The sequence below is a fragment of the Equus przewalskii genome, chromosome 15, assembly GCF_037783145.1.
Source record: "Equus przewalskii isolate Varuska chromosome 15, EquPr2, whole genome shotgun sequence".
Classification (NCBI taxonomy): Eukaryota; Metazoa; Chordata; class Mammalia; order Perissodactyla; family Equidae; genus Equus; species Equus przewalskii.
Window position 1 is genome coordinate 3,727,270 of NC_091845.1, and position 22,975 is coordinate 3,750,244.

General features: G+C 53.7%; 1 protein-coding gene across 2 annotated transcripts in view; it reads right to left on the reverse strand.

The window, feature by feature from the left end:
• NUP210 (nucleoporin 210) overlaps positions 1 to 22,975 on the reverse strand; it is a 110,680-nt gene that overhangs the window by 17,976 nt on the left and 69,729 nt on the right. For both annotated transcript variants that reach the window (XM_070574585.1, XM_070574586.1), the window contains 10 exons: positions 22,574 to 22,678; positions 22,384 to 22,485; positions 10,709 to 10,837; positions 9,272 to 9,399; positions 9,042 to 9,177; positions 7,517 to 7,579; positions 7,136 to 7,315; positions 4,450 to 4,530; positions 3,234 to 3,365; positions 2,359 to 2,517 (listed from right to left, as the gene is read on the reverse strand). In XM_070574585.1, the coding sequence (XP_070430686.1) occupies positions 2,359 to 2,517; positions 3,234 to 3,365; positions 4,450 to 4,530; positions 7,136 to 7,315; positions 7,517 to 7,579; positions 9,042 to 9,177; positions 9,272 to 9,399; positions 10,709 to 10,837; positions 22,384 to 22,485; positions 22,574 to 22,678 (1,215 nt within the window). The remainder of the gene's footprint in view (positions 1 to 2,358; positions 2,518 to 3,233; positions 3,366 to 4,449; positions 4,531 to 7,135; positions 7,316 to 7,516; positions 7,580 to 9,041; positions 9,178 to 9,271; positions 9,400 to 10,708; positions 10,838 to 22,383; positions 22,486 to 22,573; positions 22,679 to 22,975) is intronic.

Sequence of the window (22,975 nt, forward strand, 5' to 3'; positions counted from 1 at the left end):
CCCCCTTCCCTCAGCACGACACCCAGCCCCTCCCTGTGACCGTCTCAGAACAAGACCCCTCCGCTGCTGGGCCCTGATCTCGCTCCCCGTCCTGCCGCACTCTTCACAGATCTGCACAGAGCGTGTGTGGGGCCTCGGCGGGCTCAGGCCAGCAGAGCACAACCTGACAATGTCAGACACAATCTGATCCTGTCGCTCCCCAGGGGCCCCGAGGCCCTCGATAGCTTCAGAGCACCCGCCACAGCCCCTACCCCAGAACTCCAGACCCCTCTCTGTGTGCATCTTCAAGTGTCTGTCACCCTTCAAAGTCCCCTTCTCTGAGGACCCTCGAGCCTGGATGCCGAGTGCAGCTTTGAGCTCCCCACTGGCTTCTGATCTGGTCGGACCAGCTGGATGCTCCTAAGGGCCTGTGTCTAAAACCGTCTGAACTGACGGTGATTTTCCAGGAGGAGACGGGCCCAACTTCCCTCCCTCCCAGCGCTGATGTGTTCTGAGCATAGATTTAACCCTGGATTTCCTCATCTGTAAAATGGGTCTAAAATTAGTAACCCTTGCCACGCCTGTCTCCAAGAGCTGTGGGATTTGTGACACACTGGGAGTGCCAGCACTTTCTAAATGGTGACTGACAAACGACGGGGTTCTGGCGTCGGGGGAGTCCTTCTGCCAGGCAGGTGGCATCGGAGTGAAGCAGCCTCATTAGTTTCATCTTGGACACATGTACTGTGCAGGAAATCCACGTACAAACGTCTCCTCCTGTTTTCCTTAAACATGTATTCCTTGTTGTCCTTCTTTAGATGGAGCTGAAGGTACAGAGATACCTTACTTTCTTGTTAACTGTCAGAAAAGCAACAGCGCAAGCATCACGGCAAAGGGCAACTGATATTCGGCCTCGCTGTCAGAGAGACAGCAGGGAGTGGTGGGGCCTGTGGCTAACCAGAGGGAGCAGCTCTCGTGAAGGGGAGGTGCTCCTCATCTCCTGCTGATTCTGCCATGTGGCAACATGCCATGTCTTCAGGATAAGCAGCATATCGGATTTTTATACAAAGTCTTCCTATTTTTAAATGTTGGCAACAAATAAAAATTGTTCCAAGGCACTGAGTGAACCAAATAAAACACATCTGTGGGCTGGATCCAGCTTTTCTAAGTTTCTGATGTACTCAAGCTCCTTCTGCTGTCGGCTAGGGAAGCTGAGGCACAGGGATGTTACGTGACCCAGCTGAGGCCACAGAATTTGGAAGCTGCAAAACCCTGTCTTCAATTCCACGAGACGTTCTAGAACTTAGTCAATTTTATTTTTACCTGGAAGTACACGTATTTCTGTTTATGTGTGTGTGTGTACGTCTGTGTGTGTGTGCAGGCGTGTGCACGTGCAGGGGTGAGAAGGGTGGTAAACAGGCTCTTCTTTCTCTGAAAACCTGCTTCTTTCTCCCTGATTGGGCACGTGCCTGCGGTAGGAATGGTTTCTCTCTTCTTGAAGAGGGGCTGGGACCCGTTTCTCTTCTCGTGGTATCTAGGAGCCACTTTCACTTTTCTTTGCCATTTGGGGAGTCCTGGGGGTCACTGAGTCCCACATTAGCAGATGGGGCCCTTGAGGCTAGAAATGCTCTTCAGAGGCAACTTGCTACCTCCCGGTCTTACAGAGGGGCCCGGGGCCAGGGAGGTAGGGGAAGGAAGAAGAAGGCCGGGGCCAGCCCTGGGTGGGAGGAGGATGGTTGGGCTCTGGGCCCACTTGGCTCGGAGCAGGCCCCTCCATCTCTGAGGCTCAGCTTCCATCTGTGAATCGACGGGCCACCGCGTCTCCCAGACCTCCACACGGCACAGCCCTCAAGGCCTTTCAGGGTCCCCTGCCCACTCGCCGGGCCCTGCAGAGGGGCGCTCCACCCCCCAGGCTGCAGGCTCATCGTCAAGCAGCAGCGCCCACAACCCCTGCCCCGCAGGCTTCGCAGGAGCCCCAGGTGGGCAGCCTCCGGCGAGCACTCCGAGTGTTTGTGAGATAAACAGACAAACGAACGCCCAGCTCACAGGATCTTCTAGTCTCTTCCTCCCATGAAGGCCTCCCAGACGCCAAGCTCAGAATAATCTGCTGTTTTGGAACACGTCAAGCTATTTCGGACCTCCAGGACTCTGCACATGCCATTCCCTCCGCCTGGCCCTCCGGCCGACCCCACCATCCCGAAATGTCCCTCCTCTGTGAGGCCCCATCGGCCCATCTCTGAGCTCCAGAGCACCTCATACGCCCGGCCAGACCCCGCAGAGCGAGTGCTGGCGCAGGGCCCAGCCTCATGCCACCCGCAGTGTGCCCACACAGCCGCTGGGCACTCCCCCTCTGACGGTGGCTTCTGCACACCTGTCCCTTACCTGGACTTGGATCTCATCAGAGAGTTCTCTGGCGAGGCTGTGCAGCTGCCCAGCCGCTGGGTCCAGGGCCTTGACCACCACTCTCAGCCCGGTCCGGCCTTTCACCCGGCCGTGCACGTTCATGGCAAAGTTGTACTGTGACGGGAGCCGGAGTGACGCCTGGGACAGACCAACACTCTTCAGGGAGAGCCCCAGGGCCCCGCACCCTCCGAAGTGCAGAGCCCAGCAGGAGCCCCTGACTCCCTGACAGCCGCCTGCCTGACCTCAAAGGCTGCTGCCTCCCTGCCCCGCTCAGGGCCTGTCACCCTGGGGCGGGCAGCCTGGTCCCCCCAGCACAAGGCAGCATGCCATCCGTCCCCTAGTTTCACGATGTTCACAGGTGCACGTAGAAAACGCTGGGCCAACCCACATGAGCCAGCATTCTACGGAGGACTTCTCAGAGCCTTTAGTGTACAGAGGTGGGTTATGAAACACTAAAAGGGACACCAGGCTTGCAGTGGTTCCCCGCAGAGACGCCCTGTTATGGGGTGCCTGTGAATAGGTCACACTGCCCATGTACCACGGGAGCAGTCTGGGGAAGCCCCCGGCACTGGGGACAGGAGCCTGGCACCACTGGGTAGGGGGTAGGTATTCATCCTTCACTAGAGCAGCTTCAGGCAGCCTCTAAGACACACCATGCCCATGCCTGCCCCGCCCCAGCGTCCCCCACTGTCCATGGATAAGGCCTTGCAGGGAAGTCACAAAAGTGCCAGAGTGTCCCGATGAGCCTCGAGAGGGGCAGAAAGGGACCAGGACCAGCCTGGGCGTCAAGGTGCAGGCCTTGAGCAGAGATGCTGGCCTGGGATGGAGGGTGGGGGCTCTGGGTGGGGGCTTACCTCATGGTGCCGCCCCCGGATGTCCAGGATGTCCCGCTTGGTGACTGACCAGTGGAAGGTCAGGCCTGGCACGGCATTGCCAAAGGAGAAAGGGTTCTGGTTGTTGGTGATCCCAGTGACGTAAACGGGCATCTGTGGGGGAGAGGCCAGATCCCATGACCACCAGGGTCCCACTGCCAAAGTGCCCCCCACACCCTGGGGCACCACCCGCACTGCCTCTCCACTGCCCGAGGACGTTCCTGTCTCCTCCAGGCAATGGGACCTGTGCCCAGTTCTTCCCTGATAGAGATGGCACGGCACAGGCGCAGAACGTTCATGAAAGAGGAAAGGATCAAAGACAGAAGCAGCCCCTCCCCACCCTGTCCTCCTCGGGCCGCGGGCTGGGTCTGCCCTCCCCACGCTGTCCTTCCTGGGCTGTGAGCTGGGTCCACTGTGGCCGAGAGTCCCCATTCCCGAAGAGACCCCTGGAGCTCTGGGAGTCTGGCAGCCCCTGGCAGCACAGCGCCCCTGCCCGCAGCCCCTGCTCTGCTCCTCTTTCTCCATCTAGCAGGGGGTCCCTGCTCACGTGGGACAGGCATGGGTGGGACTCAGGGCCTCCTTCAACCGTGTTGACTGAGTGCCTACTGGAGGGCACCGGGGAGGTGACGCAGCCACAGGGAAGCAGAGCCAGCTGCCTGCGCGGACTCCCGGATCCCTCACTGACCCGGCGTGGCCCTGGGGGACGCCTCAGCTTTCTCGTGTTCATTTCCCCAACCACAATATGGAGAAGACACTGGCAGCTACCTCAGGGGGTGGTTAGGCACAGCAAATGAATGAACGTGCAGACAGCACTCAGTAGAGATGCGCCATACAAATGTTCGCTCCCGTCCCGTGCCGGGTGCTCAAGGCGTGGGGAGACGCGGGCGTCGCTCACTGGCTGCACCACACGCACCAGGAGGGGACGGGTGCTAACACAAGAGCAGCTTCATGCCATGAGGGAGGGAGGGAGACCAACAGAGACGCTGCGCTCTGGAGCAGGACCACAGGGCAGGCCCTCCGGGAGGGGACGCCGAGCCCCGTGGACACGCAGGGTCAGCAGGTGCAGAGGAATGGAGCAGGCACAGCATCCTAGCAGCGGCTCCCCAGCTCTTCCTGAACTGGAACTCAGAGTCCCAGACCTGCCAAGAGGCTGCCGGGACAGCACGGACGGGAGGGGCTGGAGAGGGCCCCGCCTCACCTGGGTCCCCGTCCTCATCCGAGTGATGGGGGCACGGATCCTCACCGCCTGGAGCAGGAGCACCTCCACCTCCACGAGATCCTAGGAAAAGGGCTTCAGGCTCAGGCCGGCCAGGGTAGGGCCATGAGGGACCCTTCGGAGGAGGGAGGCTCCTGCCGAGGCCAGCTCAGAGTCACGTGGCCAGAAGGCACCCACAGGGTATCCAGCATGATGCTTCTCTGCCCGAGGCTGCCTGGCTTTGCGGGTGGCTCACCCCAGGCGGATCTGGCCACTGCCCTCCCGTCCCTCTGTGGGGTCCCAGCCTGGTCTTCTGAGCCCATAGACACCTGTCTGGTCCAGATGCTCTGGGCGAGCACTGCAGGGACTTGGGGGCAGTGACTGGGAACTGTTCTTCTCTAGGCTGGGGAGCCCTCACAGGACAGGTCTCCAGACCCTCCCAACCCCAAATCCAGCTTGTCGACCTCTCTGACCGTGCAGAGTACAGGGAGGAATGCAGGACTCAGGTAGAGTCTGAGAGTAGATCTTATACCCTCCTTCATTCTGAACTCTATATTCCTATTAATCTGGCCAAAGACTAACTTTATTGGCTTATTCACAGTACTCTTGACTCATGCTGAATCCAGGCTACTAGAACCCTTTTTACTTGTGCTCGTGCTGAGCCCAACTCCTGTGCCTTGTGACCTGGGCTAACACCTGGCACACAGCAGGCTCAATAAGCATTCACTCCCTCCCTTCCCTCTGTCCTTCTCACTGCTCAGTCCCCTCCAGCCAGTCCGGCACCCTCCCTTGGCCATGGGTGCTGATTCTTGGACAGATGGAACTGGAAGCTTTTGACCAGAATCATGTATCCTTCATGGACATGTGGGCCTCAGGCTGAGGCCCCGCCTCCCTGGGCTCAGGGAGATGCCTTTCAGACGGAGTTGGTGGCACAGCCTCTCCATCTGCCAAGGGGCACCAGGGCCCTCCCTCAGCTCCTCGCCCAACCTGCCAGATGGGGGATGCAGGGAGGTGGCCCAGCAAGGTCAGACCCCAGAGAGGAGTGACGGCCGGGAGGGAAATGCATGGTTGGGCGCCACTCTCGCCGAATTTCCAGCCAGCTGCTGTTTCAGCCACCTGGGCCCCCAGGAGGAGAAAAATGAGCCAGTTGCTAAAGCCACAGTCCTTTCTTTGGTGAGAAAAGCGAGGCGTTGGTCCTTGGTTTCCCTCTCCAGGGGGTCTGTCTGAAGCCTGCTGTGTGCCACAGGACAGACTTTCCCATTTCACTGCTCTCTTGCCTTTATAAAATCGACAGGCAGAATGAGGGCATCCACCCCCTCGATGCAAAACGACTCCGGTTTAACTGGGAAACTAGGAGACGCTGAAACTGCAGGAGAGGGAGTAAATCAACCAGCTCAGTGTCAGATCAGAGGCCACCTCAGCCTGCCCTGCTCTGGGCGGCACCCACGCCAGCTCCCCCGGGCGCTGTGTTTAGATGAGTTGAACTCAGGGGAAGCTCAGGGGACCCAGTTCCTGACGAGGAACAGCACGACTGGGTTCTGAAAGGTGCTTGTCCACAGTCAGGTCACACACAAGACAACGCTCTTCCCGGAGCCCAGGTTTCCAGCACAGCTGTGAGCACCAAGCAGCCCCCGAGATGCTCTGCAAGTCACTGCCGGCAAAGGGTGTCAGGGCGAATCCAGTGCCTGAGCCTTCTCAGGAGGCGGAAGCCATCTCCCACCTGCTTCCCAGAGGCCCAAAGACATACCGCCCCCGCCCCCGGGAAGCCGGGAAACCGCCAGACTCGGAGACACCAGCTCCCACCTGCTCGAGTTAGCGCCACCAACGCGGGATAGGAAGGTGCTCCCGGGGAGAGGACGCCCCTAACTCAGCCTTCTAGCATCTCTGCAGACCCAGAGAAGCAATTAGGGACTATCCCTCCCCGGGGAGAAGGGGCTGGGGCGATAACTGCACCTCCAGTGGGGCAAAAGGTATTAGTGGATGACCCAGGTTTTCTTTTGCTCTTGGAAATACAAATCCAGATCTGAAACACTACTGGTGTCTAACCATGCACACTTACAGCAGGTAAGCCAGCACACGCCTCTGGAAACACACTGCAGTCCACAGGGTGTCAGAGCCACCAGCACCCCTTCTCTCCCATCCGACCACCCCACACTCTGCTCAAAATGGACAAACGGCCAAGAGCTCTGCCGTCTGCCGTCCCGGGTCAAGTCCCGGAACCCCTGTGCAGTGGCTGTGGGCCGCCAGCTGGCTCCTTAGGCCCCTCATCTACCAACGGGGACAGCAGCAAAATGCACGAGGGTGCCAAGGACCAGAGGAGGTGAGTGTAAAGTGCCCCATGCAGAGGCCACCATCACAGCCGCTGCCACCATGGTGCACTGGGTGTCCCTGGGGCGGGGGCTGGTGACCTGTCCCCTAAGGAGCAGCTGGGGAGACTCCGTCTGGGGAGGAGCAGCCTCAGGGGTCTGGGTGCCCCCAGTTGGCAGGGCCGCCCCAGCAGGGGCGGTGGACTCATAGGGCAGAAACAGGACCCTGGGAGAGTATGGTCCTCAGGAGCAGAGCCCAAACCCGTAAACAGGGCATCCTCCCCGTCGCTGGGGGCCAGCTGGCCAGGGCGCCCATCCCCAGACCGCCCATGTCCGGGGTGGATTCGGAAGGCACCACCTGCAACGAAGCCCAGGCCCGTTACCTGAGACACGATGACGAGCTTGCCGGTCTCAGCGTCCACGGCCTGCACAATCCCCGACACGGTGCCATTGCCCACGGCAAGCCCCCGCACCAGCCCGGCGCCGCTCACCTCCGCAACGCTCTCATTGCTGATGGAGAAGAGGATGTTGGACTGAGGCTGCGGGCCGCCCTCGGAGGTGATCTGTAACGGGGAGAAACAGCAGTGCCTGTCAGCCCCGGCTCCCCCGGCCAGCCCCAGCTCATCCTCAGAGGGCGAGGGCGCCAACGCCCCGAGCATTCCATCTCAGCCCTTTCTGACGCCCCAGGCGGGCAGGCAGCGGACAGCATTGCTGATGGCTGGCTGCGATTGGGGTGGGGCAAGGATGTGGCCTTTGGCTCCTACCTGCATCATGGCCCCGATGATCAGCGTCACCTTCCTGGGTATTAACCTAAACGGGGGAAAGACCTGTGGGTGGAGACACAAGAGAGAAAGGGGACGGTTGTGTTTCAAGCTCACACAGCCAGGCATCATAATTCACATCCGACATTTCCAGGGAGAGAGAAACAGGGTGCGTGGACATCACTCCTCTATGGAGAGTGACCGGTGAGGGTCTGGGGTCCTGGCCAACTCTGGGGGAGCCAGAGCGGCCCCCCAGAGGATCTAATCCCACCTATGGCCCGAGGATCCGTGGTTCTTGGTGGGGGGGTCCGCTGTCTGTGAATGTCACCTGGGAACCACAAGAAATGCTCTCTCCAGCCCACCGCAGGCCTGTGGAACCGGGTGGGGTCCTGTGCTCTATCGAGTTCCCGGGGGACCCCGACGCGTGTAGAAGTTCCAGTCCACTGCCCCGACATTGCCCCAACTCCTCTTTGGAAGGTTGGCCCTTCACCAAATTTCTCCTGACAAATTGCCTTAGAATAGTTCTCCACTTCAATGCCCTCCAAACCCTTCAGGGGAGGAAAGTGTGGTTTGGGGACAGAGGCAAGGATGCCCCATATCTGCGGCAGGGCAGAGCCCCAGTTCCTCCTCCTGCGCCCCACCAGCCCCACCCGGAGGGGCAGAGGAAGAGCTTATGGGTGAGCGAGCGGCCACTCGGCGCCTTCCTGCGCGAGGACCCGTCTCCGCCAGGCGGCGCTGCGTACTGGCAGAAACGCCTCCTGAGCCCCGGAGAAGAAGGGTGCCTCCCCCGGGGGCACACTGGCACCCACCAGCTTCAGAACACAGATTACCATAAAGACCACCGGCCCCGTGAGGCCGAGACCCACGGCAGGAGCCACAGAGCTCACTGCTGCTGGGGAACATACACTTGGGCATGATTTCTTGGCCAAGGCTGCCTTGGCCCCTGTAGACTGTGGGGCTCCTGTCAAAACCTGACACCATGAGCCAGCCTTGCCACACACTGAGATGACACCGGGGGACCTGAGAGCCTCCTCATGCAGGAGCTGTTTGCTCCAGAAGCCCACTGCTTCTAAGGGCCTGTTCTAAAGTTCAGACTGACTGTCAAGAAGTGTGTCCACACGTGAGCCCAGATCTGGCTGCGGCTTCCAGCTGGCCACTGCCATCTGGCACTTCGAGGGTTTAAAGAATGTCCTGCCATTCCCTTGCTATGTGATGAGGCGCACCCCTCCTCTGAGCCGCATGATGCCCCCATGTCCCAGAGGGAGCTGAAGTCAGCCGCTCCTTCCAGCGCTGCCCCCAGGTCCCGGGGACTAGTAAAGGCTCCCTGTCAATCAGAGGACGCTATAGGGCACTGTAGGGCTTTCAATATGGCCTCTTGTGGTGGCTTCCTGGACTATCTCTAAAACTCCCAGCCCATCACAAAAAAGAGCCCCTCCCCACTGCCCGTGCCTGCAGGAGGGGCTGTGTGACCCGGTGCCTGCAGGAGGGGCTGGGCCGACCTGTGCGGCCTGAAGAGGGGCAGCTCTACCTCTATCTGCTGAGGGGCCGAGTTGATTCTCTGTCCGGCTTTATCTGTCACGGTTGCAGTGAGACTGGTCTGGCCAATGGCCACGCCGTGGACGCGGAACGCGGCAGTGTAGTGGTCGAGGGTCTCGTCGAGGGCCCTGGAACAGAGGGAAGGACTGGGACTCCTCCCCCTGGACAGACCAGTCGGCTCTGTCCCCAGGCCGCCCTCCTCTGACCCCCGGGAGGACTCACACCAACGTGACAATCTGGGAAGCTGCCCGGAGCTTCAGGTCCATGAAGGCGAAGTACTTGGCCAGGAAAGGCTGCTTGTGAAAGTCCAGCACGCGGACATATGCCTTGACCGTCTTCCCAATCTCCACCTACGTCGTGGGGGACAGAGACTCAGGGGCGGCCTCTGAATGCCCAATGCTATCACCTATGGCCCCTGCGACGTTCTGAGAAATCATCACCAACCTCAGAGCCCTAGCCCTGGGAATCGGGCAGGGGCCACCTGAGTTGACCTCCAGACTATCAGCCAATCAACAAATGAAAGTCAATTAAGTGCTTACTGTATACAAGGGCCTTGGGGATGCTTAGATGCATAAATCACTCTTTTTTTTTAAAGATTGGCACCTGAGCTAAGAACTGCTGCCAATCTTCTTTTTTTTTCTCCCTCTTCCCAAAGCCCCCCAGTACATAGTTGCATATTCTAGTTGTAGGTCCTTCTGGCTCTGCTACGTGGGACGCTGCCTCAGCGTGGCCCCACCAGCGGTGCCGTGTCCGCACCCAGGATCCGAACCAGCGAGACCCTGGGCCGCAGAAGCGGAGCATGTGAACTTAACCACTCGGCCATGGGGCTGGCCCCTCACTCCTCACTCTCAAAGAACAATCTACTAAGAGAAATAAGCCACGGCTGAGAACTGTAGCAGGCACACAGACGGAGTCCACTAAGTGCGCACTGGCCGAATAGCTCACACCTGGCAGCATATAATACACACAGTAAGAACTTTAGGAAACGGGAGTCAGAAACGCCTAGTGAAGAAACAGAAGTCTGGTCCGCAAATTACCAGTTTGGAAATAAGATCACAGGAGAACATTTGAGGCTGTGTACGAGAACGCAGTCCCCATTCTCTCCCGCAGGAACACAGGCAGCTGACAGCAGCCCCCTGAGGGCCTGGCTGCAGTTACTTCAGGTATTGGGAGCAACAAGAATTCCCTATTTACATTAAGGAAAAGCCTAGATCCATTATGTATTCATTTTGCAAAAGCATTTGGCATCAGTGAGTTTTCTTGATTTGCCACTGAAATTTCTGAGAATCGAAAACATACACACTGGGGAGAAAAATTCCTGTTGAGCAAGGTGTGCACCTGGCTGGTTAGCAACCCACACCAGCTAGAGGACAGGACTCCCCAGTCAGGGCTACCATGGGGACAACTTCAAGGGGCATTTACAGCCGAGCTTGACTGATGTCAAGTGGAGTGAAGAAGTCCAGCCTCACAGGTTACTTGCATCGTGCACACAGAACCACAGAGTGAGAGAGAGCACGAGCTTGCGCAACCTGGAAGGAGGGGAGACGAAGAAACCAGGAGAAAAAGTGGAGGACACAGGGAAAATATCTCCCACAGCTGCCCATCTTCCTGGTTTCTACGAATCAGCAGAGGGAGCCATATCAGGAAGCCGGCACTGACCTTGTCCACCACGCGGACGTACAGCTCCTGGATGTCCGAGACGTAGACGGCAGCCTTTGCAGGGGCCGGGAAGGCCAGGCACAAGTCGTGGATCATGATGGTCGACGTGCCCGGGAGCAGAGGGCGCACCTGTGAGGGTGGAGGTGGACTTGGTGACACCGCTGCTCATGGCAGCAGCCTAGCACCCACGGATGCCACCTCCCAGAGACCTGCGGGCCAGGGTTCGAAGCAGACAAGGAAAATCCTAACCCCAATGCTGCCCTGCCCACCCCTCCTCATGAGCCCCCACTGCCAGGGGACAGGCTTGGGTTGCAAAATGTTAGTGCTGGGGTAGATCTCAGAGAGCATTTATTTCAACTTGGTACAATTTACAAAGAGAAGAAAATGGAAGCTGCTCAAAGGGACCTGGGGCACACAGCCACTTGGGGGTGGCGGGAGGATTCAAACCACATTCTGCATCTCCTGTCCAGGCCACCTGCCCCTGCGGTTCCTGGAACAGAAGAGTATCCCACAGCTCCGGGGCAAGCAGAGCGTGAGACAGCTACTTTCCAAAGGGAGCTCTCACGCAGAAGTTCCAGTCTGCTCACAGATTCACAGAACCTGGGAACACACTGCAGAGCCCCTGTGGTCTTCAGGGGAAGCTCTTTGAGTCTCGCTCATCTCTGCAACCCCAGCTTGTTTGAAGCAGAGACCTCATAAAACGTTCTGAGTGAACGGACACACGGGAGGCACTGCTTTCCGGTCTCTCACTGCCAATGATCTGCCTTTTGAAGGCTTCTCCTCTCTCCACCCTCTTCCAGGGATCTCACCTTCAGAAGAATCTTTCCCCTAACAAACTGCTTCATGACCACTCTCCTGCTGCAGGGGGCGGCCATTCGCACACGTGACATTTGTCCTTAACAGGTGTCTACTGAAGATGGACCTGCGGCAACTTGTGTGGTTTGGGTGTGCATTTCAAGGGTGCGGCCTGGGAGGCTGGACAGGTGGGGCACGTCATGGAGCTGGCAGGTGCACCCAGCGGGCTGCCTCCCCCTCTCTCTGGCCCCAGCTTCGTGGTCTTGCATCCACTTTGCAGGGGCAATGTGTGCAGTGAGCAGTTCAGTGTTTGCAAAGCTAGAATTACAACATCAAGAACCTGTGGAAATGGCCAACGAAACGAAAGACAACCTACGGAATGGGAAAAAATATACGCAAACCGTATATCTGATAAGGGGTTAATACCCAAAATACATTAAAAACACACACAACTCAACAGCAAAAAACAAATAATCCAATTAAAAAATTGGCAAAGGACCTGAACAGATATTTTTCCAAAGAAGACATACAAATTACCAACAGGTGCATGAAAAGGTGTGCAAGATAAGTAATCATCAGAGAAATGCAAATCAAAACCACAATGAGCTATCACCTCACACCTGGTAGACCGGCTGTTATCAAAAAGATAGGAAATAACAAGTGTTGGAGAGGACACGGAGAACACGGAACCCTGGTGCATTGTTGGTGGGCAGGTAAAATGGTGGAGCCGCCATGGCCACCAGTATGGAGGTTCCTCAAAAATTTTCAGAGAAGATTTAATACCTATCCTTTTCAAGCTATTCCAAAAACTTAGGGAGGATGGAACACTTCCTAACACATTCTACGAGGCCAACATCACGCTGATACCAAAGCCTGACGAGGACAGCACGAAAAAGGAGAACTACAGGCCAATATCACTGATGAAGATAGATGCAAAAATTCTCAACAAAGTCTTGGCAACCGGAATACAGCAATTCATCAAAAGGATCATACATCATGATCAAGTTGGATTCATATCAGGGACACAGGGATAGTTCAACATCCACAAATCAATCAACGTGATACACCACATCAACAAACTGAGGAATAAAAACCACATGATCGTCTCAATAGATGCAGAGAAAGCATTTGACAAGATCCAACAGCCATTTATGATAAAAACTCTGAACAAAATGGGGATAGAAGGGAACTACCTCAACATAATAAAGGCCATATACGACAAACCCACTGCCAACATCATACTCAATGGGCAAAAACTGAGTGCCATCCCCCTGAGAACAGGAATGACACAAGGATGCCCTCTATCACCACTCTTATTGAACATAGTACTGGAGGTCCCGGCCAGAGAAATTAGGCAAGAGAAAGGAATAACAGGAATCCAAATAGGGAGGGAAGAAGTGAAACTCTCACTGTTTGCAGACGACCTGATCTTATACACAGAAAACCCCAAAGAATTCATTGGAAAACTACTAGAAATAATCAACAACTACAGCAAAGTTGCAGGGTATAAAATCAACGTAAATCAGTAGCATTTCTATACTCTAATAATAAACTAACAGAAAAAGATCTCAAGAACACAATACCATTCACAATTGCAACAAAAAGAATAAAGTACCTCAGGGTGAATTTAACTAAGGAAGTGAAAGACCTATACAACGAAAACTACAAAGCTTTCCTGAAAGAAATGGATGACAACATAAAGAGATGGAAAGACATTCCATGCACGTGGATCGGAAGAATAAACATAGTTAAAATGTCCGTTCTACCTAAAGCAATCTACAGATTCAACGCTATCCCAATCAGAATCCCAATGACATTCTTTACAGAATTAGAACAAAGAATCCTAAAATTCATATGGGGCAACAAAAGACCCCGAATTTCTAAAGCAATCCTGAGAAAAAAGAACAAAACGGGAGGCATCACAATCCCTGACTTTGAAACATACTACAAAGCTACAGTAATCAAAACAGCATGGTACTGGTACAAAAACAGATGCACAGATCAATGGAACAGAATTGAAAGCCCAGAAATAAAACCACACATCTATGGACAGCTTATCTTTGACAAAGGAGCTGAGGGCATACAATGGAGAAAAGAAAGTCTCTTCAACAAATGGTGCTGGGAAAACTGGACAGCCACATGTAAAAGAATGAAAATTGACCATTCTTTTTCACCATTCACAAAAATAAACTCAAAATGGATCAAAGACCTAAAGGTGAGACCTGAAACCATAAGGCTTCTAGAAGAAAATATAGGCAGTACACTCTTTGACATCAGTATTAAAAGGATCTTTTCGGACACCATGTCTTCTCAGACAAGGGAAACAACAGAAAGAATAAACAAATGGGACGTCATCAGACTAAAGAGCTTCTTCAAGGCAAGGGAAAACAGGATTGAAACAAAAAAACAACCCACTAATTGAGAAAAAATATTTGCAAGTCATATATCTGAAAAAGGGTTAATCTCCATAATATATAAAGAACTCACACAACTCAACAACAAAAAGTCAAACAATCTGATCAAAAAATGGGCAGAAGACATGAACAGACATTTCTCCAAAGAAGATATACTGATGGCCAATAGGCACATGAAAAGATGTTCATCATCACTGATCATCAGGGAAATGCAAATCAAAATTACACTAAGATATCACCTTACACCCATTAAAATGGCAAAAATGACCAAAACAAAAAGTAACAAATGTTGGAGAGGTTGTGGAAAAAAAGGAACCCTCATATACTGCTGGTGGGAATGCAAACTGGTGCAGCCACTATGGAAAACAGTATGGAGATTTCTCAAAAAATTACAAATAGAAATACCATATGATCCAGCTATCCCACTACTGGGTATCTATCCAAAGAGCTGGAAGTCAGCAATTCCAAAAGTCTCATGCACCCCTATGTTCATCGCAGTATTATTTACAATAGCCAAGAGCAACTTAAATGCCCATCAACTGATGATTGGATAAAGAAGATATGGTATATATATATGATGGAATACTACTCAGCCATAACAAAGAACAAGATCATCCCATTCACAACAAGATGGATGGACCTTGAGGGAATTATGTTAAGTGAAATAAGCCAGTTAGAGAAGCACAATGTCTGTATGACTCCACTCATATGAGGAATTTAAACATGTGGACAGAGATAACAGATTAGTGGCTACTAGGGGAAGGGGGGGGTGGGGGGTGGGCACAAAGAGTGAAGGGGTGCACCTACAACACGACTGACAAACAATAATGTACAACTGAAATTTCACAAGATTGTAAACTAACATAAACTCAATTAAAAAACCCTGCTATATGATCCAGCAATTCCACTTCTGGGACTATATTCCTAGGACATGAAAAGACTATGCCGAAGATATCTGTGCCCCCATGTTCATCAAAGCATTATTCACAGTTGCCAAGACACGGAAGCAACCCAAGTGCCCACTGACAGGTAAAGAAGTTGTGGTATATGTACACAATGGAATATTATTCAGCAATAGAAAAGAAGAAAATCTGGCCATTTGCAACATGGACGGACCTTGAGGGCATTATGCTGAGCGAGACAAGCCAGACAGAGAAAGACAGACACTGCATCATCTCGCTTACATGTGGAATCTAAAAAAACCAAACAAACAAAAAGCGAACTCATAGAAAGAGATCAGATCCACGGTTACAGAGATCGGGGGTGGGGGTGGGGGAATGTAGGTGAGGGTAGTCAAAACGTACAAACCTCCAGAGAGTGAGAAGATGAAATCAGTGAGTCCTGGGGACGTAATGTACAGCCTGGTGACAATAGGTCACATCCTATATGGTATACCCGACAGTTGTTAAGTGCACAGACCCTAAGAGTTCTCAACACAAGGAAAAAAACGTTTTTTTTAATCTACGTGAGATGACGGATGCTAACCTGTTGTAATTATTTCACAATATGTCAGTCCCGTCACTGTGCTGTCCACCTTACACTTACACAGCTCTGTGTGTCAGTTACAGCTCAGTACTGGAGGGAAACGGAAAGAAACTGCGAAACAACATCAGGTTTCTGACCTTAAGGAGACAACCAAATAAGATCGCGTCACACCCAGGTCACACCCTTCAAAGGCCACCCAGGGAGCCAGTGCAACACGTCCTGTGAGAACCCGGCACCACCTGCCCTGCCCACGGCTCGAACTTCCCTGCAAACCTCACGCCCCCACCGTCACGTTCCTGCCACACTCTTCTCTCCGCTCCTCCCAGCCGGCCAGCGCCTGCCTGCCAGCCCTGGGGTTTCCTTCCTCCTGTCCTCAGCTGCTGGCTCCTGCTCCCCCTGCAGGCCCATTAGGCATCCTTCCTTGGGGAAAGCCTTCCCTCCACCCCAGACCGGTGAGGTCCCTTCACCCCCTCTGCTCGCGTCTCCTAGGGCAGTTACACTGCCTGTCATTTGGTCCTGATGCAGACCATTGTTTACATCCATCCTGCTCCTCCAGGCCGTCTTCTCCCCTACCGCAGCCCCAGGACTGAGCCTAGCATCTGGTGCAGACTCGCCTCCCAACAAAGTGTCTTGATTAGATCAAGATTCAGGCCACGGAGGCCAGCCCGGTGGAGAAGTGATTAAGTTCGCATGCTCCGCTTCAGTGGCCTAGGGTTCACGGGTTCGGATCCTGGGCGTGGCCATGCTGTGGCAGTGACCCACACATAAAGTGGAGGAAGATTGGTGCAGATGTTAGCTCAGGCCTATCTTCCTCACCAAAAAGAAAGGATTTAGGTCACGGCTGAGCCGCTCTGGTCACGGTAAAGAAAGCTGGTGCTTTAGCCTATTCGTTAATACTTGGAACCCCACCCCCACCAAAAAAACAGTCTGCAAACCCCTTGTACCCTCACCTACTTGGGACGTGCTGATTGTGATCCAACCCCTTTAACATACATATGGGGAAACTGAGGCCCATACAGGACAGGAGCCCAGCCCTCAACGAGCAGCACTGGGGAGGAACCCAGGTGCCCCAAGCTCCAGTTCAGGGCCCCCTTCTACCACCCTCGGCCACTGCCAGAGCTGGTGCCTCCAGTGACCAGGCGAAGAGAGGGGCTGCAGGGAAAGGCCAGGGCCGAGATAGGCCCCGGCCCCGCCGTGAGCTGGAGGCACTGAGAACTGGCAGGCTTGGCTGGGCTGACACCTCTGCCACACTCCGGAGCTCCAGGCCCACCCACACAGATGAGGCGCCCAGGCTATTTCCCACAATGACGTAAAATCGGTTAATAAAGATCCCGGAGTGGAAATCACGCTTGTGCTCCACAATGACGGCGGTGACGTAACTGGAGCCATCGCCACCCAGCCTGGTATCAGACATGGGCTGAGGAGCAGGGTTCCGGAGCCACCAGGCCTGCACCCCTTGCTTATTACATCTTTCCCAGGGAGTGCTCATGCAAAAATTACAGAGAGAAACGAGGGCTTTCTCTGAGAACATAATTCGAGGCTCTGAGCTGATCCTCCTGCAAAGTTCCTGCCGTCAGGAGCTGACATGTCCTTCACAGCTCGAAGAAATTACATGTTGTACCGGCTGCTGACAGACTCACGCGGGGGAACGCACAGACGCTCTTTCTCTTTTTCTTTTTTTCTCTCCTTCGAGAAAACCATTTTGCACATTTTAAACAAAGGCATAAAATGGCGTTGGGGAAATCAATTCCTCTTCCACTTGATTTCCCAGAGGCTGGACCTCCAGCCACCAACCGGATGACAGAAGTGGAGGATGGCGTCCAGCTGGCGTCCACGGAGCGGAGAGGCCGTGTGGCCCGGCCGGCTCTATCACCAGCTCACTTCACCCCCACCGGAACAAGGCCCTAAGGGAGAGCTCCCTGGGTGGCTTTGGACAAAGAAACTGCACTTGGGGAAGTGAGGGGACAGCTGGTGGCAAAGTGGCGACCTGCCCCCACTCTTAAGTCTAGGCTTTGAGCATCTGTCACACCACCTTGCTTCTCCAGGTTTCCGACCCACTTACTTGTTGCCGACATACGGTGGAACGTGCGTCAAGGAGAGGAGGTGGGGAATCCACGCCCAGAATGAATTCTAATTTCCAAGTGTTGGAAGCGCCACCTGAGAGCCAGCAAATACTGTGCCGGGGGACAGTCCTGTCGTCAGTTCAGAGATGGTGACTGCATTACTGCTCATTAAGATGCTGGATGTGGAGACAGGGGCAGCTCTGCTTGGAGTGGGCTGCAGCTGTGACGTCCACTCGCATCCTCCAGGCCCAAGGTTCTGCCTGCATCACCTCGCCTGCTCCCCCCGGGCCTCATCATGCTTCAGGCTTGTCCCTTGATAGGTGGCAGTTGCAGAAGAGTAGAGGCCCTACAGATATTTCCAAATGTCACTGGAGCCATCAACTTCCGTTCCCTTTAGCGCACCTGCCAATGTCACATGGTGGGCTGTGCCACGCCATGCAAGAGTGTCAGGATCTGTGCCCCAACTAGACGCCCTCAAGGCAGCAAGGGGAGGACCCAGATCACAGGAAAATCATGGCCACTGGGAAGGGTCCTGCCTTGAACGCTGGACAAAGCTTCATCCAGGGACCCAGCAGCCCTGAGACTTCCGGCAGGGCCAGGGCTGGGGACAGGCACCTCTGTCCACAGGTCATTCTCAGCAGAAAAGCAAGATACACACGAGTTCAAGCCCCTTTGGCTGCCACCCACTGCCCACCTCAGCTCAAGGAGGCGGACGGCTCTCCTCGGATGTCCATCATCACCATGACTGGCTACGTGCCGCAGGACCAAGGTGGTGGAGGAAAGACCTGAGCTCCTGAGAGCAGAGCCTGTGGCTGACCTGTTCCTGCCACGTCCCCAGCGCCTGGACTAGCCCGGCACACGACAGGCTGATCTTCGCGGAATGAGCGCGCGAGCGAAGGTGCGAAGCACTCGGCGCGGTGGGCTGCTTCCCCGACGCCTGCGAGCGCGTGGGTTCTGCTCGGAGGACTTATTTTGAAATGTGAAGAATTGTTGAGAAGAAAGAAACTCTAAGTTTAAATCAGGTAAACACTCCTGTGTGCCAGCCAGCCAAGACTGAAATCAAGCCCCTTGCAGAGCTTGGGGCTGCGAGCAGAAGAAAGCACAGCCTGCTCAGCCCTAACTTAGGGCCCCGTGTGCCAGAACCACCTCCACAATGGCCGACGGGAGCCCCGCGCTGCCTTCCAGAGACACTCGGATGCTGAACATGCTCAGGAGCCATTCTTGCATCCCGAATGCGTATCAACAGGAAAGAAAGAAACATTTTCTATGAACTAATTGAACAACTGTTGTGGGCTTTCTTGTCTCCGTGATTAAGGGAAATGAGAATGCTGCTAATTAGCAGCTGGAAAATGCCAAAGAAATGTGTAAATGTCCTTCAGAATCCAGCATCAGAGACGCTGCTAGGACCCGTCACCGACTGTCAACACTCCACGAAACTCCCGAGTTACAGCAGAGGCAGAACCAGAACCCGACTCCCACCTGGAGGCCCCAGATTGGGGAGCAGAGACCACAGTGGTCCAGGCGCCGCCAGGAGACCCTCTGGGGCAGAAGCAGTCCTTGTGGGGGTGCTACATGGGGTGCTAATGGCCCTTCCCACATGTTCTATTGTCCTGGGAGTCATGCCTGCAACAGGGCACTCAGTCCCACTCAATAACAGCCATGAAAGGGATGAGACCCATGAACAAAGGCCAGTCCACAACCAGAGAGACCTGCTATAGCTCTACTGGGACCATCTGTAAAATGGGGGCATCAATACTTGCTTGACTAGGAGAATCCTAGAATCTGTTGCTGACAGGGACTGCACAGTGGTAATCCTAGAATTGCAGCACAGCAGGACCGAACGGGGGTCCATAGGTCTTCTGGGGAAACTGGATTCCGATGCTGAAATTTTACCTTGAGTCTTTCAGACAAGTGTCCTAGTTTCTGCTTGAATGCCTCCAGAGACGGGGTGCTCACCACCTATACAGGTAGCCTAGTCCATTATGGTCTCTTAGAAGCACTTATTCATGGAGGAAAGGTCTCTCTCTGTCCACAGGTCCACTCTTGGGGCTTACTCAAAATGTGTAGTGTGAGATAAATGTGAGTAAAAGGTTCCCAAGATTTGTTGGCACTGTACACATTTTTCCTAACTTGAAACTTTCCTCTTTTTGATAACAGGAGAAGCACTTTTAATCTCTAGAAGTAAAGCAAAGCAAGGCATATTTCAAGCAGTTGGGATTGTTTACGATTTGAGGTTTTCCTTTTAATGTGAAGGATCTGCCAGTGAACATTCATTTACATGGCAGGAGAAGTGGCCAGGGACTTATTCTTTCTTTTATAAAGGAAATAAAAACGCTTAAGGGAGAGCTTCCTACGATCTCAGGCTTCCAGCAACCCTTGAGCTTTCTCTAACGACACACATTTGTTCCCAGGTGCTGAGAGATGGGTTTTTGCTCTGATTTATGGCAATAAACCTAAGAGGTCCTGCCACCTGCGATTCTCCTCTGAGAGAAACAGGAGTATCATGACATGCTTCTTCATCCTTCACCGAGGGACTGTGCTGTGAGAAAGCATCCTCTCCACAAGACAGCTAAAGACCAAGGTCAGTCACTGGAGGAATGCAAGAAAATGTTAGAAAACAGAAAATAACCAAAAAAATTGAATTGCTCTAGAAAGACACATGCTACCAAAACTGACTCAAAAAGACTCAGACAATCTGAAAGGACCTGTAACAGGTGAAGAGAGTGAATTAGTAACCAAAAACTACCCACAAAGAAAAGCCTGGGTCCAGATGGCCTCACTGCTTAATGACACCAAACATTTAGGAGTAATTTTACCAATTCTACACAGACTCTTCCAAAAATCAGGAGAGGGAACACTTCTTAGTGATTCCACGAAGCTGCTGTCACCCTGATACGCAAACCAGATGAGGGCATCACAGAAAAGAAAACCCCAGAACAACATCTACTGTGACATGAACATCAACTCAACAGACTCCTAGCAAACTGGACCCAGTTACATGTAAAAAGAATTACATGTCACGATGAAGTAACGCTGATCCCAGGAATGCAAGGCTGGTTTAACACCTGACAGTTGATTTAATGTAATACATCATATCAATAGAATAAAAGACAAAAAAACCCACATTATTTCAAAGGAACAGAAAAAGCACTTGACAAAATCCAATACCCTTGTGTGTGTGAGGTTAGGGAGGAGGCTGGACCCCTCTTAGCTGATCCTTATTAGGATACTAAAGTGTATGAGGTTTCTTTTCGAGGTGATGAAAATACTCTAAAACTGACCGTGGTGATGGTTGCACATATCTATGAATATACTGAAAACCAGTGAATTGCACACTTTAAGTGAGTGAATTGTTTACTATGTGAATTATACCCCAATAAAGCTGTTATTAAAAATAACAAAAGTTAGCTAGACCAAGAGGCGCATGGCGGTTGTCCCTCTGACACAGTTTCTGCTCTCCAGTTTGCAACAGTCCCCACCACTCCCTATTGCTCCCTGCCACTAAAGCTAAGCATCAGGTGCTATTTAGCACAACAGTCCCAGGTATGTTCCCCACACGCACTTTTCCCTTTTACTTTACACCTGTCCCATCCCAGAGGCAAGTGATTTGTGACCCTTGTGTCAAGACAGTCATGGGATGCAAAAAGTCAGAGAAGCAGACCCTTAGGACGTTATGGGTGAAAAAGCCCTGCAGAGTGAGGTGACATGCTCTTGATTTCCGGCTATGCCACAAACTCATTGCACACCCATGAGGCAGGCACCCTGGTGGTGTTGCTGAGAGGAGGTGTGGGGTGAGGTCTCTGTGAAGGTTAACTCTGATTTTAGCCTTCCCTGGTGTGAGGATGCCTGTCTCCCACTGTTCTAGCCCACGAGGGCTCCCCTGCAGGAGCGAGGCAGTGCCGAAGCCGTCAGGATTGCAGGACGTGCGTGATCAGGGCAAGGCCCCACCCTGCCCCTGCTGCGCCTCCAAGTCCCACCACATGCCAGGCACTGAATCAACCCGGCTCTTCTGAGGCTGGGAGAAAGTCTCGTTTGGGCTGTTACAATTGTAACGCTCCTCAAACACCTGGCAACCAGGCTTTCAACAAAGGGGGAGCGGGTCCAGAGCAACAGCATGGCCGCAGCTTCACGACACCACTCCGTGCGCTGCTGCATCTCTGTCCTTGGCTGCCGGTGCTGACGACTCAGGGCAGGGGCGGGACTCAGTCAGCAGGAAGTGTCCCTTTAAAGGAAGCTCCCTGTCTTGATTGCTTAACTACTCGCTGTGCAGATAAGCAGACACTCGGGATACCCGTGTTTGTTTTTACTCTTCGTACTCTTTGCTATAACTAAGGGGCTATTTTTAAAAAACAGAAAGATTTAAACCTAAATGCTCTGCAAGGAAAGAATGGGTAAGTACAAATGACTGAATAAAAATAATCAGCCAGCCTACATAGCAACGTGGGGAAAAGAAACTTAGGATAAAATCATTGAAAAAGTGGAATGCTAAAGTCTTGCCCGCATGGGCACAGCTAAGTCCATACCCACACGGGCACGGTTAAGGCCACATCCACAAGGGCATGGCTAAGTCCATATTTGCTGGAATAGGGAAAGGGTCAAGAAAGGACGGGGAAAATACAAGGAGCTGGCACATCTTATAAAAGGATGGTCTTCATGGTTGCTATAGCGGTGCTTATGTAGTAATGTTTTAATCTTAATTAAAAGATTGATTGAAAGGCAACCACGAGCTAATTAACAGTGTGGGTAGTTTGTGGAGATGGAATAAAAATCACAAAGCCGGCACGCAAACAACTAAAGTTCACAAGCAATGAATCAGAGAGTCTAAAGACCTGCACCTGACACGATTAAGTCCAGCTTTTTGAACCATGAACCCCATGGTCGCCAGGTTCAGGCACGAGGGGGCGGGGCCAGCACTCACCGTGGCGATGCCCCTGGCCTCCTGGTAGGCCACCTGGACGACGTCTGCAGTGCTGGTGTTGAGGAAGAAGTAGCCGGAGCCTTCTCTGATGTGCAGCTCGGCCTGCGAGAGGGGGTCAGGCTGGGCGTCGGGCGAGGGCCCTGACCCCGGGGGCACGCCGGGCAGCGCGGTGCGGGGGAAGCAGCTGTACCTGCACATCGGGGTGGTTGTAGATGGTCACCTCTTCGGGACTCACCCTCACGTCCTCCACCAGGATGAGCTCTAGGGAGGCTGACACAGGCACGAGAGGGTCGTGCTGCAAGGGCAAGGCCAGCGCTGTCAGGTCCAGGAGGCACGGGGCCAACCCCAGGCCAGCCCGCGGGCCTCCCCCTGGGAACAGCAGGATGCAGGCCCCAAGGGGCTCACCACATTGGGGACACAGCCCCAGTGAAACCCCCGGGCTTCAAGCCCAGCTGGGAGGCCACATCCCTTTGCAGCATCTGTAATCCTGCCCGAGTGAGAGCTCCCCCGCCTGCCAGGGCCCACATGCTGGGCGATTCACACACATCCCGGGAACGTGGGGGGCACACAGCCGACGAGCTGCGGTGCTGTG